We start from the raw sequence: 18424 nt of genomic DNA on the forward strand, positions 1-18424 counted from the left end.
GGTGTTGCCAGTAATCAGTATTGAGCAGTTACATGCATTCAAATTAGCAAAATTACCCCAAATTTTTGCACAGCCAGTTTTTCACATTTTGATTAAATTTCATACAACTGAATACTGCATCGCTAAATATCTTTGTTCAGGAAACAGCCCAGTACTCAGATGTTCCTGGGAAATGAAAGACATACCACTGTTATCTTTTTGGTTGAAAGTGGAGTCAATTATTATGCAGTCTGAGAGGGGCTCCCAAACTTTTTCATATGACTGTATGTTTATGTGTACACACACAGTCACATGAAAAAGTTTGGGAACCCCTCTCAGCCTCCATAAAAAAAAAAAAAATTATATATATCTATATCTATATCTATATATCTATATCTATCACCAACTCATTCACTACACAGCTGAACTACACATATTTAAAAAGAACAAATGTACAGATCTAGCAAAATAGATGTGTATACGGCTGTCTTACGGGGGGGGGGGGGGGGTGAACAAACCAGACCCACATTGAAGAGACCACAAAGACAACCTTTTGGTATTAGTGGCCCTTCCAATAATTCCAGCCCCCTAACACTGCAGTTACACATTTACTGGTAGATGAATCATTGAAACCGAGGAGCTATCCCTACCCTGGCTGATAATTGCACTATAGTTATACACCCTGTGGATAAAGGGGGTGGTGAGGTCATTCCTGATTATTCCAATTACAGATCTGATAATGTCAAACAATTTGGAGACCCAGACATCTATATACGCTTAAGGTCACCATAGACGCAAAGATCTTTCGTTAGTGAACAACCTATTTTAGCAAAATTGGACCAATCCATCAAATTATTGTGAAGTTAGTGGGAATCGAACGATCGTACATCTTATGATTTTTCGTCCGTCAACAATTTTTATCGGCCCCAGTGCAATCTATGTTTGCGGGGCCGAGCAGGCAGCTCCCCTCAGTTCTCCTGGCAATATCACCTGAAATGGTCTTTTTAGTTGATGGACACCTCATACATTTAAACCATCATTTAGAGATAATCGTGGTCTCACTAAAATGAAAAGATCTTTTAAAGATTTCTACATCTAGGGCCATCTTAACTCATCTCTGAGACCACACATACATTCCTTGTGAAGACCCACCTTGTATGTCCCATTTTGTACACACTACTGAAGATACACACAAAACCTAGAGAATCCTCCTGGTCGCCCAATCGTAAGTGCACATGACTCCATCCTACAACCCCTTGCAATCTATATAGATTATTACCTACAACCCATTGTATAAAAATCGCTGACTTACCTTAAAGACACAGACTACCTACTTACCAAACTCAAAGGTTGCCAACCGGTACAAACTCGTACTTTGCTAGCCACCAGGGATGTCATATCACTATACACAGTTATACCCACTGATCAAGGTATCGATATAATAAGAACAGCATTTCTACAAAAGCCAGACCCTACAAGTCCAAAGACTGAGATTCTTATTGACCTTCTGGAACTTTGCCTCAAACACAATTACTTTAAATTCAAACTCTGCTACTACCTCCAACTCAGTGGTGCCAGCATGGGGTCAAATGTGGCACCAGCACCAACTTGATGAAGGGATTACCTGCTTCCAACAACGTGGGTATCCCTTACATGGGTTGAACAGCCGTGAGAAAGTTACACTATTTACACAGAATGATTTATTAGCCTCAACCAACATTCCCACAACAGCGGACAACGATGACCGACTCCCTTTTCTTACTACATTCTCACCCAGCACCAGATCCATCACCAGAGCCATAACCATTGGTCAATTATACAAAAGAACCGTACGCTCCCACCACCGAGTAGCCTACAAAAGGTGATGAACCCTACGAGACCTGCTAGTCAACACAGATCGTGCACATTGCTACCGATCCTCTACAACATCAACATGGCTACCCAATCCCAGGAGCAGTTGTTACCGCTGTACCGACTACACCACATGCAGACAATTACTCACAGGCCCTATGTTCCCACATTCGGGTAAACCCATTGCCATCAAACACAAGGTGTCCTGCACTTCCAAGTACATCAGGTACATCATCAAATGCCCTTGTATGTGGGCAAGACCATCACCGGTGTCAGGGATAGGATGGCCAATCACAGGTCCGCTATATGCACTGCCCTCAATGGCAAAAGGGATCCAGCAGTCTCACAACATTTTGCTGAACACTCAGAAGCATGATCATTGACTTTGTACCTATGCCTCCATGTGGCGGAGACTGTGAACAACTACTACTACAAACTGAACTTAAATGGATTCACAGAGGGGACACTGTCATCCCCGTGTTCTGAATGAATTGATCTCATACGCAGCACCTTTATTGTAATGAAATGTACCTATATTTTCACATTCATATTGCTATGTTCATTTGTTGGTTTTTTTGGCCATGTACCTTTATCACAGTGTTTTACAAACATTTTTCCTCCCCTTCCCATATATCTTGCCCCAGCTCTGTCCCATACCTTACGCTGTAATCAGACTAGTAACGTGGATATGACTCGCTGTCAACCTCAAATAGTGGAAATATAGCCAGGAATTGGGGGCTCCGATGACACTACCCTCCTTATATGGAATGTGCTCATTAGGACTACCTTTGTGTCCAATATACAATAGCGCAAGTCCCTCACAATAATGGACACAGTACAGCTATGAGGGTAAAATATGCTTTTATTCACATAAACACACACATTTTTCGGATGGCTGATGTGTTTTCACTCACTTTACAAAGGTACTGGCCTAGCACCCAGTGTGTGATACGGACGCACTCTATGTGGTCTAGTCACTATCATTGTACCCAGAGCACCCTGCAAGTCCAGATGGTGCTTATTAGATGAAGACTATACATTCACCAACAACAGATGTAAATCTTAGCACACTCCCATAACGGACACTCCTCCCATATAAATGTGATCCCTCGGTTTCTCCCCCAACTCCCATACCCTTCTCCTACACCTTTGCTTTGTTTCTGCTTTGTCCCTTCCCCAACAGCTGCTCCTTGTTGTAAACGTCCCTGGTAAGGCCTCATCTGGAGTATGCAGTTCAGTTTTGGACTCCAGTCCTTAAGAGGGATATAAATGAGCTGGAGAGAGTGCAGAGACGTGCAACTAAATTGGTTAGAGGGACGGAAGACTTAAATTATGAGGGTAGACTGTCAAGGTTGGGGTTGTTTTCTCTGGAAAAAAGGCGCTTGTGAGGGACATGATTAGACTTTACAAGTACATTAGAGGACATTATAGACAAATAGCAGGGGACCTTTTTACCCATAAAGTGGATCACCGTACCAGAGGCCACCCCTTTAGACTAGAAGAAAAGAACTTTCATTTGAAGCAACGTAGAGGGTTCTTCACAGTCAGGACAGTGAGGTTGTGGAATGCACTGCCGGGTGATGTTGTGATGGCTGATTGAGTTAATGCCTTTAAGAATGGCTTGGATGATTTTTTGGACAGACATAATATTAAAGGCTATTGTGATACTAAACTCTATAGTTAATATAGGTATGGGTATATAGAATTTTAATTAAAAGTAGGGAGGGGTGTGTGTATGGATGCTGGGTTTTCATTTGGAGGGGTTGAACTTGATGGACTTTGTCTTTTTCAACCCAATTTAACTATGTAACTATGTAACTATGAATGTCCCACTCATATATATATATATATATATATATATATAATGGTGTCTAATAAAAGGGCAGCCAAGTATGGAGGTTTACTTTGAAAGCAGCAAGTAAGTTGCAGGTAAAACTTAGTCCCTTTGTAAAATGTATAATGAAGCAATAGAATTCTTAATGAATCAGATAAAATTAAGTGTAGGACTGGCCAGATATGGGATGAGTTTATTATTAAATATATTGCAATATATGGACAAACAATCCCTGTTTTGTTTAAAGGGTAAGGCATTTTTCAGTAGCAGTAGCACAAAATGTCGCTGTCTTAAATATATTGATAATGGGTTGAGTGCAGAGGAATCTTGTATTTGACTATATGTATTTTGTGGTCACACCCTCATTGCACCCCCGCCTAATGGTTTTAAAAACTAGTGGTGAGCACAACTTTCCCTTGTTTGTTATAGTTATACAGGAGCAGTGACCAGCTCCATGTTGTAGCTCCACCCCTCCCAGCTATAGTCAGGTGATCCCACTGGTGTCTAATAAAAGGGCAGCCAAGTTTGGGAGTTTTACTTTGAAAGCAGCAAGTAAGTTGCAGGTAAAACTTAGTCCCTTTGTAAAATGTATAATGAAGCAATAGAATTCTTAATGAATCAGATAAAATTAAGCGTAGGACTGGCCAGATATGGGATGAGTTTATTATTAAATATATTGCAATATATGGACAAACAATCCCTGTTTTGTTTAAAGGGTAAGGCATTTTCCAGTAGCAGTAGCACAAAATGTCTCTGTCTTTAATATATTGATAATGGGTTGAGTGCAGAGGAATCTTGTGTTTGACTATATGTATGTGTGTGTGTGTATATATATATATATATATATATATATATATATATATATATATATATATATATATATATATCCACACACACACACACACACACACACACACACACACACAACACATACTGTTTATTGCGTGGTAACTCCCCAGCCAAGGATGTCATGATTTTCCATTTATTTTATTTTTTAATAACAATGTTGAAATTTTGGTTGCTACAAGACTATCTTAAAGGGATGCTGTCATGGGAAGACATGTTTTTTTTCAAAACACATCAGTTAATAGTGCTGCTCCAGCAGAATTCTGTACTGAAATCCATTTCTCAAAAGAACAGACAGATTTTTGTATATTCAATTTTGAAATCTGACATGGGGCTAGACATATTGTTAGTTTCCCAGCTGCCCTCAGTCATGTGACTTGTGTCTGCACTTTAGGATGGAACTGCTTTCTGGCAGGCTGTTATTTCTCCTACTTAATATAACTGAAAGGGTCTCAGCGGGACCTGGATTTTACTATTGAGTGCTGTTCTTAGATCTACCAGGCAGCTGTTATCTTGTGTTAGGGAGCTGCTATCTGGTTACCTTCCCATTGTTCTGTTGTTTGACTGGAGGGGGGGTGATATCAGTCCAACTTGCAGTACAGCAGTATAGAATGACTGAAGTTTATCAGAGCATAAGTCACATGACTGGGGGCAACTGGAGAACTGACAATATGTCTAGCCCCATACCAGGTTTCAAAATTTTATATAAAAAGATCGGTTTGCTCTTTTGAGAAATGGATTTCAGTGCAGATTTCTGGTGGAGCAGCACTATTAACTGATGCTTTATGAAAAAAACATGTTTACCTATGACAGTAACAACATCACAGTCACCTGTTAAATGAACTATACCCATAGCTAGGGACTAATGATATGTGGGCCAATCGGGCTGACCCCTGGACGAAATGCGCGGGTTGTGGGTCGAGCTCGTCTCCTGCTCTCCCTGCCCACGACCTAGTACTGCCGGCTTACGGTGCCGGAATTTATAGACATCCGCCCTGCCCCCCTCCTTTTGTGACGTCACTGCGGGGCGGGTCAGGCGCGGGTCTATAAATAAAGGGGAGCTGCGGGACGGGTCGGATGCGGGTAGGGAGCGGGCGGGTTAGGGTTGGGTCGAGAAATTCTTGACCTGCACATCACTACTAGGGACATATTGGCGCCATCTATTGGCCATACTGGAAGTTTACACATCTCGCCTCGCTTGGGTCCAGTCACGGCCCATGTCTGACTACAACAGTCCACACGGGTAATACAGGAAGGAGAAAGGGGTCACGCCCCGAAACGTTGCATCCGCAATAAACGAGCAAGGTTATACCTGCTAGTAACACCCATGCTGTGCCGGTGTGTTCTGTGTCTACGTTGCTTTTGAGGTTGCCCAATTCCTCTATCATCGAGCACCTGGGATTCGTTTGTTTCTGGACGGCCAGGGTGTGCGAGTGTAAGTTTGTTCTTTTACAATAATACAGGAAGGACAACAGACTCTGGTTCCCCCTGTTGAAAAGATTGATGTCCCGACAGTGGAACGTACTGTAAGGCAGTGACAGTTACAATTTCTGCAGTTCTACAAATAGGAACCTTCATGTTACCGCCTCTGAACCTAAACAGCACTAAGCTTCATCGGTTGTTTTTAACTAGTTCTGATCCTTTTCACTTACCCTGCTGATTCCCAAGCAACAATGGCTTTAATACGTGCTGATGTCGCTAATCTTTTTCTGTGTGAAACTTAGTGATAACATTTTCTGTTATTCCAACGGCGTACTTGCCACATTGTGTACAAACATCCAATATTGATGTACTAGTTATTTGGCTACTACTTTTTCCACTTAACTGCAACTACCTTTTATTTAACGTGAATTTCTTTTGTGCACCCCCTCCTACTATGACGTCACTACACCTCCTTTTCCCGCCACATGGTTTTGGATTGTTTGTATCAAGCACTTTGATAAAGGCTAAGAGTGATAGCCGAATATATATATATATATACACACACTATACAGCACACACACACACACAATATATACACTATACAGCACAACTGATTGCTGATACACATCACTGCCAGGGTGTAATTCCTAATTGAGAAGGATTTGGGGGGATGTGTGGGTAACAAGCTGTGTAAATCATTAGACAGATACCATAGGAAATTGGGATATAGTGTGTGTGTTTGTGTGTGTGCGCTGTATAGTGTGTGTATTGGCACTGGTGGGGTTTGGAGGGGTTAATGGACTTTGCTCTTTTTTCATGAAGGAGCAGCACCCAGAATGAGGGGCACCCAGTCAGAGTATAATGAGGGGCAGCAGCCAATCAGTAGAGGCTGGTACTGACCTGGTGTTACTCTCCCGATCCTCCTCAAACAGGGATTTTGGTCTTTTTCTCACTTGTTTGTCCAGTGCCAAGTGCTTTCTCTTCCATGCCTTTCTCTGCTCGTCCCCAAGGCTGACACTCTGCACCACAGCTTCAATGACGTCCGTGACAGTGTCGGTGCTCATGCTGGGGGGCAGCGGAGCAGCCAGCAGGGAATCCAGAGGGTATTTGCGAGGTCTCCCCGGCCTCCTCTTAACAAAGTTATTACCCGTCCGGGACTGTCTCTGCAGTTTCTTGGCCTTTAGAATCTTATTGACATGGTCCAAGTTCTTCTTGCTGGTGAGGATCTTGTTATAGTTGTACATTCTCCTGGCCTGTTTGTGTATGGCCTCCACCATGCTGCGCTTCAGCTGCTGCCTGGACTCTGTCCCTGGGCCATCCAGGGGCCAATCTGCAGTTGGAATGCGCTTCTCCTGGATTCTGTCCCTGCTGTGGCCCCTAGAGGAGCTGTTAGAGGTTGGGGCCCCGGCAATGAGAACGGCTTCTCCAGTCTTGTCTATGGGGTCTGCCTTCTCACTATGTGCAACTCGCTGAAGTAAAGGCTCCACAGAGTCGTCCACCAAGGAACCCATCCTCGTAGCTCGTGCCCCGCCTCCCATCACTGCAATTAGGGGGTAAAAAGCCCGACATGTGATACACTCATATACGTGATGTACCTGCAGCTCATGCCCCACCCACTCCTCATACTAATGAACTATACACGTTAGTCTTGTTATATATGTGTGGCCATATGCACACACGCCAGTAACAGCCTGAACCTTATATAAACACCTGTATGTCACATGATCTATTCAACCATCAAGATACTACAAGCCTCTACTTTACTCTTCCCCACCCAGGTCTGGATTGAGAATTAAAATAAGCCCTGGCATATCAGCTACAAACAGCCCCCACCAGCCCACTAAATAGCGACTTTCTATGGCACCTTATAGCAGCCCCTCATTAGCAGCATTTGCCAGAACCCACAGATTGTCTGTCCGGGCCTATACCCACCTTCCACCAAGCCATACAATTAGCCCCTTACACTTGCCCACCTCCCACCAAATTCTTAGCTCCTTACTCTACTCTTACCCACCTCCCACCAAGTTCTTCAATTAGCTCCTTACTCTACTCTTACTCATCTCCCACCAAGTTCTTCAATTAGCCCCTTACTATAATCTTACCTACGTCCCACCAAGTTCCTCAATTAGCCCCTTACTCTACTCTTACCCACCTCCCAAGTTCCTCAATTAGCCCCTTACTATAATCTTACCTACGTCCCACCAAGTTCTTTAATTTGCCCCTTACTATCCTCTTACCCACCTCCCACCAAGTTTCTCAATTAGCCCCTTACTCTACTCTTACCCACCTCCCACAAAGTTCTTCAATTAGCCCCTTACTATAATCTTACCTACGTCCCACCAAGTTCCTCAATTAGCCCTTACTCTTCTCTTACCCACCTCCCACAAAGTTCTTCAAATAGCCCCTTAGTCTACTCTTACCTACATCCCACCAGGTTCTTTAATTAGCCCCTTCCTCCACTCTTGCCCACCTCCCGTCAAGCCATACAATTTGCCCTTGGTTCAATAAGCCCCTACGCTCTCCCACCTCTCAAGGTAAACGGCACAGAGTAACTTAAAGATGTACTTAGGTACTCAGGGCTCATGACTGCCGACTCTATAGTCCAACACTGATTTATAATAAAATCATGACTCTATACTGCAGAAACGACCATTCCATTGAGTATTGCCTGTAGCTGGGTACATTTGTGTTTGGTATTGCTCTGGCTATCACCGTACCAGAGTAAAGAGCTCCCTCACGATCTGAGATTACTTTGAATCGAACTACTGAATTACTACTGTGCTGCCCTATACTTGAATATAATGGGTGCAATGCTTTGCCGTCAGTCAGCTGAACACAAAGAGATTGGGGAACACAGATTGGGGTGACTTACATGCAGGGGATGGGCTCTCTGACACAGTCCTTCTCCGGGGGGGGCTACAGCTCGATCTGTCCGACTGCCTCAGGCTCCTCTCCTGGGATGCTGGAAGAGAAGCAAAAAATGTCATCAGTATAGCACTCCCCATAATAACAAGTCTATTAATGTATAACCTAGCAGCACCAAGGCAGAGGATCCCTTCCCATTGGGCAGAGCTACAGATACAATATGCAGAGGATTCTTTCCCATTGGGCAGAGTTACAGATACAATATGCAGAGGGGACCTTCCCATTGGGCAGAGCTACAGGTACAGGGAGCTCTCCTTGAATCAGTGGTACAGGCTGATACATTAGATAGGTATAAGGAAGGGTCGGATGCTTTATTCACCAATAGCTCCTCCCAGCAGACAGGAGGGAGCCAATGAGATTAGAGGAGGGAAAGGGGTGTTACAGGGAGAGCTGGGAAGTGAATCAATGGTACAGGCTGATACATTAGATAGGTACAAGGAAGGGTCGGATGCTTTATTCACCAGTAGCTCCTCCCAGCAGACAGGAGGGAGCCAATGAGATTAGAGGAGGGAAAGGGGTGTTACAGGGAGAGCTGGGAAGTGAATCAGTGGTACAGGCTGATACATTAGATAGGTACAAGGAAGGGTCGGATGCTTTATTCACCAGTAGCTCCTCCCAGCAGACAGGAGGGAGCCAATGAGATTAGAGGAGGGAAAGGGGTGTTACAGGGAGAGCTGGGAAGTGAATCAGTGGTACAGGCTGATACATTAGATAGGTACAAGGAAGGGTCGGATGCTTTATTCACCAGTAGCTCCTCCCAGCAGACAGGAGGGAGCCAATGAGATTAGAGGAGGGAAAGGGGTGTTACAGGGAGAGCTGGGAAGTGAATCAATGGTACAGGCTGATACATTAGATAGGTACAAGGAAGGGTCGGATGCTTTATTCACCAGTAGTTCCTCCCAGCAGACAGGAGAGAGCCAATGAGATTAGAGGAGGGAAAGGGGTGTTACAGGGAGAGCTGGGAAGTGAATCAGGGGTACAGGCTGATACATTAGATAGGTACAAGGAAGGGTCGGATGCTTTATTCACCAGTAGCTCCTCCCAGCAGACAGGAGGGAGCCAATGAGATTAGAGGAGGGAAAGGGGTGTTACAGGGAGAGCTGGGAAGTGAATCAGTGGTACAGGCTGATACATTAGATAGGTACAAGGAAGGGTCGGATGCTTTATTCACCAGTAGTTCCTCCCAGCAGACAGGAGAGAGCCAATGAGATTAGAGGAGGGAAAGAGGTGTTACAGGGAGAGCTGGGAAGTGAATCAGGGGTACAGGCTGATACATTAGATAGGTATAAGAAGGGGTTGGATGGTGTTTAGCAAGTGAGGGAATACAGGGATATGGGAGACAGCTCATAGTACAAGTTGATCCAGGGACTGGTCCCATTGCCATTTGGAAATGGGACCATTTGAGGCAATTTGGAGAGGCTTCAGATGGTTTTTTTTTGCCTTCCTCTGGATCAACTAGCACTTAGGCAGATTAAAAAAATAACTAAAAGGTTGAACTTGATGGACGTGTGTCTTTTTTCAACCTTACTTACTATGTTACTATGTTACTATGATACTATGTTACAATATGCAGAGGATCCCTTCCCATTGGGCAGAGCTACAGATATGATCTGGGCTGGGGAGATTGGCTGAATGACAAGTGAGTGACTCGAGAGAATCGCAGGCGGCACAGATATTTATACAGGAGCCAGAACCCTTTCAGCGGAGCTGCAGCACATATCTGAATGTAACCCTGCAGCATCTCTTTTATAGGCACCCTGACAAGCCCCAGTTTGAGTGGCAGAGTGCCTGCACAGTAAGGTCAGTATTAAGCTGGCAAACCTGGGCACAATTACACTGGCATCATATATACATATTACATATTTGTGCCCGAGGAGCCAACTGCTTATCAGCCATGTAGCAAATGTATTCTACATGGAATGTGTTTAACGGAAAGGTCTGGCAATCTTATGTCTAGAAACTCTACATGCTAAAGAGAGGATGCTGGGTAAGGCCACTTTATTAACAGTACAGCACATATTTCAGGCACAGTCCAAAGCAACAAGGAACCCCTTTACTAGGGTCACGTGGCATTGGGTTAGTAAGATAACCAATCCCTTTACTAGGGTCACGTGGCATTGGGTTAGTAAGATAACCAATGGGATTGCTCCAGCAAGATTAAAAAAAATCCCATTGGTCCAGTGTTTCTATCTGACTCTATGTGATTCCACTTGGGAGACAATGCAGTCTCCGTGTTTGCACTTTATTCCAACAGTTGCATTTCAGGTGCTGACAGTAACAGTGCTGCACCACTCAGCCCCTTTTTTCTGCAATCAGAGCAGGGGAATGGGGGGGGGGACAATAAACACAAAAAGACAGCACTCCATGTGCATCACACTCAGTAGTATTAGGAGTGGCAACAGACAAACGTGTGCACCACTTTTCTTTTCCCAGAGATATGGTTTTAACCAGCTGCACATCAATCTTAACTGGCCTGCTGTGAACTTAACAAAAGCTGCTGTGAACCCCAATGCAGAGGAGCAGAGCTGCTGTGAACCCCAATGCAACGCTGCCGCAGGGTCCAAAATTCCAGCACCCATCATGAACCAAGTGCAGGTTTATTTCTTATTGCTTATGAAGAGATGCAGAGCGACTGATAGTGATGCATGCACCAAAGTGACTACAAACACTTCAGAGTCAGCTCATAAATTTCCCCCAATCTTAAACATACAGTACGTTCCATCAGTGGTCCATCCTCCATCAGGAACAGCGTAATAGACATTTCTGTACAGCACCTTATAGTGTAAAAATGCTTTTATTCAAGTTTTCATGGCAGAATCTGGGCAGCAACGTTTCAGGCCTTAGTGTGGCCTTTTATCAAGCTCACTTAACACTGGTTAGATTAGCTCTTTTATAGACACAATTTCACCACCTACTGGCTACAAATTGACATAGAGTAACAAATATACTCATTAAGGTCATTATCTGGAGTATTGATACACTGATTCAAACATCTGAAAGACATAATAATTAAAATCAATTAAAGACCAAATATTTAACGAAAAATAGCTTGAAGATGGTATTCTCTGTTTAACCCTTGTGGGCCAAGTGTCTCTAATCTTCTTATCCAAATTGCCTCTTTCCTCAGTAATATTTTTACTCAGTCCCCCCCTCGCCTAAGAGTAGGCACATGATCCACCCCTTGATATTTTAATTGGTGTATCCATGGGCGGTTTCTATAAAATGGTGTGCAACCGCTTGTTCTAATTGCTGATTTATGTTCTCTCTCACGTTCTCTAACGGGACATGTTGTCTGTCCCACATATAATTTTATGATCTATACGACACAACTTGATGCACATGTATAAAAACCCCATATTTGTATAGGGGTGCCCTTGTGTGGATGATGTACTACATCCCCTTTCTGACAATTAGAGCAGCAGTTGTGCTCCGAACAAGGAAAAGTTCCATTTCTGACAGGACACAAAGTGGTTTGAATCTCTCTCCTGCCCCCTATGTCAGATTTAACCAATATGGATGCCAATACCATCTTCAAGCTATTTTTCGTTAAATATTTGGTTTTAATTGATTTGAATTATTATGTCTTTCAGATATATGTTTGAATTAGTGCTGCGATTGTAATTTGTACAGTCAAGAAGTTTTGTGTGAACTTTATGACATTGTAACAAAATTGTATCAATACTTAATGAGTATATTTGTAACTCTATGTCGATTTGTAGCCAGTAGGTGGTGAAATTGTGTCTATAAAAGAGCTAATCTAACCAGTGTTAAGTGAGCTTGATAAAAGGCCACACTAAGGCCTGAAACATTGCTGACCAGATTCTGCCATGAAAACTTGAATAAAGGCATTTTTACACTATAAGGTGCTGTACAGAAAATGTCTATTATGCTGCACCAAAGTGATACATTGTAGAAGAGGAACGTGTTTGGTTGAGCTGTACTGGAACAGCCTTGCCCTACACCTGGCCCCCCCCAGCGCTGCAAGCCTGTGCCCATAACATTCTTACCTGACAGAGCCGGAGGTATTTTGTCACTGGGTGGCTGTTGCTCTTTTCTCAGAGATCTGCTTAAAGTGCTCTCCATAAAAAAGGGTGAGTTTTCGCTAAGCGTCTTGCGTCCGACACCTCCGCTCATGGGGCCACCAGTCCGGCAGTTGCCTATTGCACTTGTAAAGAGATTGGTGTGCTCATCACTGCTCACTGGCTCTGAGCTGGGGGTGAATCCTCCGAGAGAGAGTCCCGGAGAGCTGTCGGAACAGTCTATATGTAAGGGGCTCTGCAGCCCCAGGGAAAGGGAGCGTCTGTCTGGGGAATCTCTCCGTGCCCAACGTTCATCTCTGCCCAATAACCCCTGGGACGGGGACAGGTGTGAGCAAGCAAGATGGCACCTGTGTTTGTCTTTATGTTTGTACCGGTCGCTAACAGACCTGTACCGCTTTAGCGACTCCAGAACAGACCTGGAAGAGGGATCAATGGAGAGCTGGTCGGGCAGTCGGTGCTCGCGATGTTTGTGCCGGTGCCGGTGCTTGTGCTCAAACATCCAGCTGTATGCCATTTCTGCAGGAACACTAGGGTAAGTGCTCATGGGAAAGAGAGGAGTCCTGCTGCTGCTAAGGAACTTATGTTTCTTCTTATGATACTTGCCAGGGTTGAGGAGCAAGTGGCCTGTGTGCATGTACGAGGGAGGGGGCAATGGGGTAGTAAATGAGGCAGAGGGGGGAGGAGGATAGATTGTGGGCGGGTACCTTCCATAATAACTTAGACCAATAGGAGGGGGCGTGAGGGGGGAAGGAGAATAAGGCATTCCATAGGAAGGGTAGAAGCCGAGGCTGTGCATAAAGGGCATTTCGGCAATGGTATCCCGCAGTTTCGGAGGCCGGCCCCTCTTCTTCTTTAAATTAGGTTTACGGATGTAGTGCAACGGTTCCAAAGGGAACGTGGGGTGACTGTAGAAATTGTTGAAGTTGAGGCGGAAAATGGTGGGCAAGAGATCCCGGGGGATGAAATGGTGAGTCCTGTGGGTGATGTTGATCTCGCTCAGACGGCTGATGAGCTCCTCCAGCTCGGCCAGGAAGTCGGGATCCTGATGAGTGCGCAGCTGGGGGTACTTCTTTTTCCTTTTCCTCTTTTGTCTTTTCTGTTTGTCATAAGTGAGGAAATCCCGGTGCTTGCATTTGTGCTTATGTTTCTCCTTCAGAGTGCTCAGCAGCACAGAGGCTTCTACGGGCATCAGGGGCATGTGCTCAAACAAGTGCCTCCTCCTCTTCTGCTGCTGCTGCTGCCCAAACAACTTCTCTGCCCGGTCCGACGTGCTGTTGTTATCCGTTCCAATGCCGCTGTCACTCGGGATGGTCTCGTCACTGTGAGATTCACTAATTGGAGAAGGCGTGGCCTCTTTTAACGAGGACAGCTCGCTGATATGGGCCGGAGAGTTGGGCAGCAAGGTAGGGGGAGACAGCTGCCGGGCATCTTTGGAAGCTTTTCTCATGGCCAGTGTTTGGAGAGCTGAGCTGTGGCGTGAGTGCAAGTAGGAGCTCGGTTCCACAAAGCTGGCATCACTACTAACTGGACTCAGGGCTCCGCTTGTAGCAGATAAATGGGAGCTGACAGGAGACGGGAGAACCTCAGGACATGAGGCTGCAGGAGGCAGTGGGGTGGGACTGGCCAATTGTTGTCCTGGACTTTCCAAAACAGGGGGGCAAGAAGAGTTCTTTGCTAGGAGGCACTCGAGCTGAGCCTTTGGCTTCCTACCCCTTCTCTTTCCTATGTAAATAGTTCCTTTCTTGCTGACATTTATTTGCTGCCCTAATTTAGAGCTGAAAGTGGCTGCGAGGCTTGAGACAGAACCTTGCAGCTTGGGCTGGACCCTAGTGCCGTGTTCTGAGCTGCCGGACAGAATCTGGCTCACGAGCTTTCTTCTCTTTATGCTCTTCATTTTATTGATCTTTCTGATGATTGTTTTGAAGAGCTGCCCGTTACCTTTACTGAGCGGTCTCCTGGCCGATTCCGAGCCCTGGTCACTTGCCCCGTGAGACTCCTCTCTGAACGGATCCATATTGTTGTGGTGCCCAGCATCTGCTTCCTCCACACGGACAGATTCACCAAGAGTGGAAAGTCCAGGGGGAGGCCTCAGTAGCGGTGGAGCTAGCTGTCTCCTGGGCCTGCCTCGCTTCTTAGGAACCAGCTGTCCAGTTTGGTGAGAGGGCGGTATCTCCACCTCGGGCTGCAGGACGGGGGGCCCTTGCTCTTCTTTTGACTGGGAGGAGATCACTTTGGAAGCGGGAATTGTTAGGGTTCTTTTGGGGGATGCATCTAAATGCAGCATGTCCTTGCTTCTGGATTTCTCCCTGGATTTCTGATCTCTAGGGTTGTACAACGAGGAGTAGGTCCTACGGGAATCATAGAGTTTGTGGTTAGCCTTGGGGAAAGAACTGATTTTGGTTGTATGTGCTAGTAACGGTGCCCCCCTTATGGCAAGACTCTCCTGCTCAGCTCCTGGGTCAGCACATAACTTTGCAGACTGACCAGCGCTTTTAGTCACAACCTTCATCCATTTGGGTTTTTTCACTTTCATTTTGGCCTGATGAATGGGACTTGAGACTGGTGAAGAGCTGAAGGGCCTCTCTGCTGGTGCCGCCATGCTGCTGATCTTCAGTTGCCGCTGTTTCCTAAGTAAAGTGGCAAAGCTAACGACAGAAGGGTCGGACTTATGGCTGCTGGGCTCATTCTGTGGGATACAGAGGCCAGAAGGCAAATGACTTCTACTCGTCTCGCTGTGGGCACTTTTAAACAAGTCCGACTCCAGACTGTGATGAGCAGCTCGGTGGCCTCGGGGCCCAGGTACATTGTCTGAGGCAAAGGGACTTTTGTCAGTTGGCTGGTCAGTACATTCCACTGAGACTGGGTTTAAGTGCAATGAATTGGGAGAGTGAGGAAAGGTCCTATCGGAGGTGACTGAGGTCACAGGTGCTGGAGACGGGAGGTTTCCCTCACCCACCGCACTAAATGGCGACTTAGCTGTGGAGGCATCTGATGCCCCTCCCATTCTGAAGTCCAATGAAGTGCAATATACAGGAAGCATCTTCTCCTGTGGGTTTGAGTGGGGAAGTCCTTTCTCTCCGAGGGACAAGGTAGTGTCACCAAGCTCTTTCCTGGTGCCAGGTAACTTTTCCATCAGTCCCTCCTGCCGCTGGCTGTTCCTCTCCAATGCCCCACCGCCCCCCTGTTTGCCAGGCAGCAGCTCCTTTAGCTTTTCTGCTGAGCAGGCGGCACTGATGCTATTGCCATTGGGAGGCTTTGTACTCTGGGGGGCAGCAAGGGCTGGCTCATGGGCTGATCTAGCACCAACCTCCTTGGTACCGTTTGGGCCTGGGTTTGGCTGCTTCTTCACTCTGCTCTTGGAAGACTTGGCAGGGGGGCAAGTTGCTATGAGCTGGGCCAGCTTCTCAGTCATGCTATTCGCTGAGCTGTTCCCCAGTGATCTGGGTGCCGGCCTGGAGGAAGCATTGGGGTGACTGAGGGCTTCTGGGGGTGAAGAGTTGTTAGACATGGGGCCTCTCTCTTCCTCTTTGCTAGCATGTAAACATTCCAACTCGGGAGAGTTAATGTGGGAATCCTCTTCGGGCTTCCTGGGAGTTGCAGCTGGATCCTATAATAAGAGAGAGGGGAACAAGTGGTTAGGGATGAATTGTACCATAGAATATACATAAACCAGTAGATAGTAGCAGGGGCAATTAGAGACTATCCCACGGCTCACCCATCACCCCCAGGCACACTTGCTAAGGAGTGCAGTTTCATGCTACGCACTACAAAGGCATAATAGGGGGGGGCGTGTGAGCAGCAAGCAGGAGGGAGGGGGTACAGCGACAATCATGGAGAAATTGTTCCTGCGCAGGCTGATGATTAGATGTCATACTGTAGCAGTTACACCTCCCGCGGGACTAGCAATAGCCAGCAATGAGCCGAGCGCTAAACTGACAGCTGAGCAGCAGGACAAAATGGCAGCAGGCTGATAATGTTACTTGTTGTGGGACAGATCCCAAGCACTGATAGGCCAGGGTCTGATTACACAATGCCACTTATTTATGGAAATACATTTGGCACCTTGTTCTCCCCTGGAGGTAGGAGGAGAGATCTGACGCGTTCTGCCCCCTGCTTTATGTACGGGAAGAGAGGGGGGAGATTGAGAGGGAAAACACACTATGGTGGAATGCAGAGCTTCTGCTCAATTAGCATAATAGCCTCGGCTGCCATGGAGAGTCTGGGCTGTGTGCCAACTACTCCTTCATACGTCAGCTCCACTCACTCCCGCTCTCATCTTACTGCCCCTCCTTCTCTCTATACTCCCCTTATACTCATTACTGTGCCCCTCCTGCTCCCTATACCCCCCACATACTCATTATTCTGCCCCTCCTGCTCCCTATACCCCCCACATACTCATTATTCTGCCCCTCCTGCTCCCTATACCCCCCTCATACTCATTACTCTGCCCCTCCTGCTTCCTATACCCCCCTCATACTCATTACGGCGCCCCTCCTGCTTCCTATACCCCCCACATACTCATTACTCTTCACCTCCTGCTTCCTATACCCCCCTCATACTCATTACTGTGCCCCTCCTGCTCCCTATACCCCCCCACATACTCATTACTCTGCCCCTCCTGCTTCCTATACCCCCCTCATACTCATTACTGTGCCCTCCTGCTCACTATACCCCCCTCATACTCATTACTGTGCCCTCCTGCTCACTATACCCCCCTCATACTCATTACTGTGCCCCTCCTGCTCCCTATACCCCCACATACTCATTACTCTTCCCCTCCTGCTCCCTATACCCCCCCACACTCAAGTTTGGGTGCAGATGGGTTGTTTTCAAAGGAGTAGTTACTAGTTAATGATCCCATCCAGCCCCTGGAGGAGGTAAATTGTGGATAAATACTGCTGATGGTGCACAAGTTGCACAGTTTTGGGGCAGTAATAGAGCAGTGTGACCCAACACAAAGAACAGATCCACAGGCAGTATGAGCAAAACAGTGTGGCCCCCAACACCCTTGTCCCACTGGCTGAATCCCCGTGGCCCTTGCATCTGTGCTATTCTCCCAGAAACAGGGGCCACACAGCGTTACTTACCCTTTGTTTAACCCTACAGGACCTGGGAATGGGGCAGCCCCTCTGATTCCCTGTACCTGCCCTGACTATCCCACGCCCAATGAAAGCAGCACAAAACTTCTGCCACCAAATTAGGTCACTAGTCTCCATGGAAACAAGCAGAGGATGCAAAAGGATCCAGCCAATTGCATCATGTTTCTCCATCACCGCTAAAAATACCCATGTGCAGCACAGCCTGGCAATCACCAGCTCTCATGCACCCCTGGGGGACAGCACCCCCAAACATCCTCCTGGTACAGCTCTACTCCCATAGCCTTCCATAAAGACTATATCCCCCAATACTCTGCCCCAAAATCCTACTGATATATCACTACTCTCCTAGCCCCCCATAGTAACTATATCCACCACTACTTTGCCCCCAAACTGCACTCCATTTCTCCCTCAAATCCTCCTGGTATATC

The 18424-nt window shown here is 46.3% G+C and overlaps 1 protein-coding gene across 1 annotated transcript in view; it reads right to left on the bottom strand.

Moving 5' to 3' along the window:
- LOC108699167 (histone-lysine N-methyltransferase ASH1L) overlaps positions 1-18424 on the bottom strand; it is a gene marked incomplete at its 5' end in the record, with an annotated part of 51556 nt that overhangs the window by 32609 nt on the left and 523 nt on the right. Inside the window, 3 exons of the mRNA XM_041574013.1 lie at positions 6833-7472; positions 8805-8894; positions 12865-16504. Of these exons, the coding sequence (XP_041429947.1) occupies positions 6833-7472; positions 8805-8894; positions 12865-16504 (4370 nt within the window). The remainder of the gene's footprint in view (positions 1-6832; positions 7473-8804; positions 8895-12864; positions 16505-18424) is intronic.

The sequence above is a fragment of the Xenopus laevis genome, chromosome 8L (genome assembly GCF_017654675.1).
Source record: "Xenopus laevis strain J_2021 chromosome 8L, Xenopus_laevis_v10.1, whole genome shotgun sequence".
Classification (NCBI taxonomy): domain Eukaryota; kingdom Metazoa; phylum Chordata; class Amphibia; order Anura; family Pipidae; genus Xenopus; species Xenopus laevis.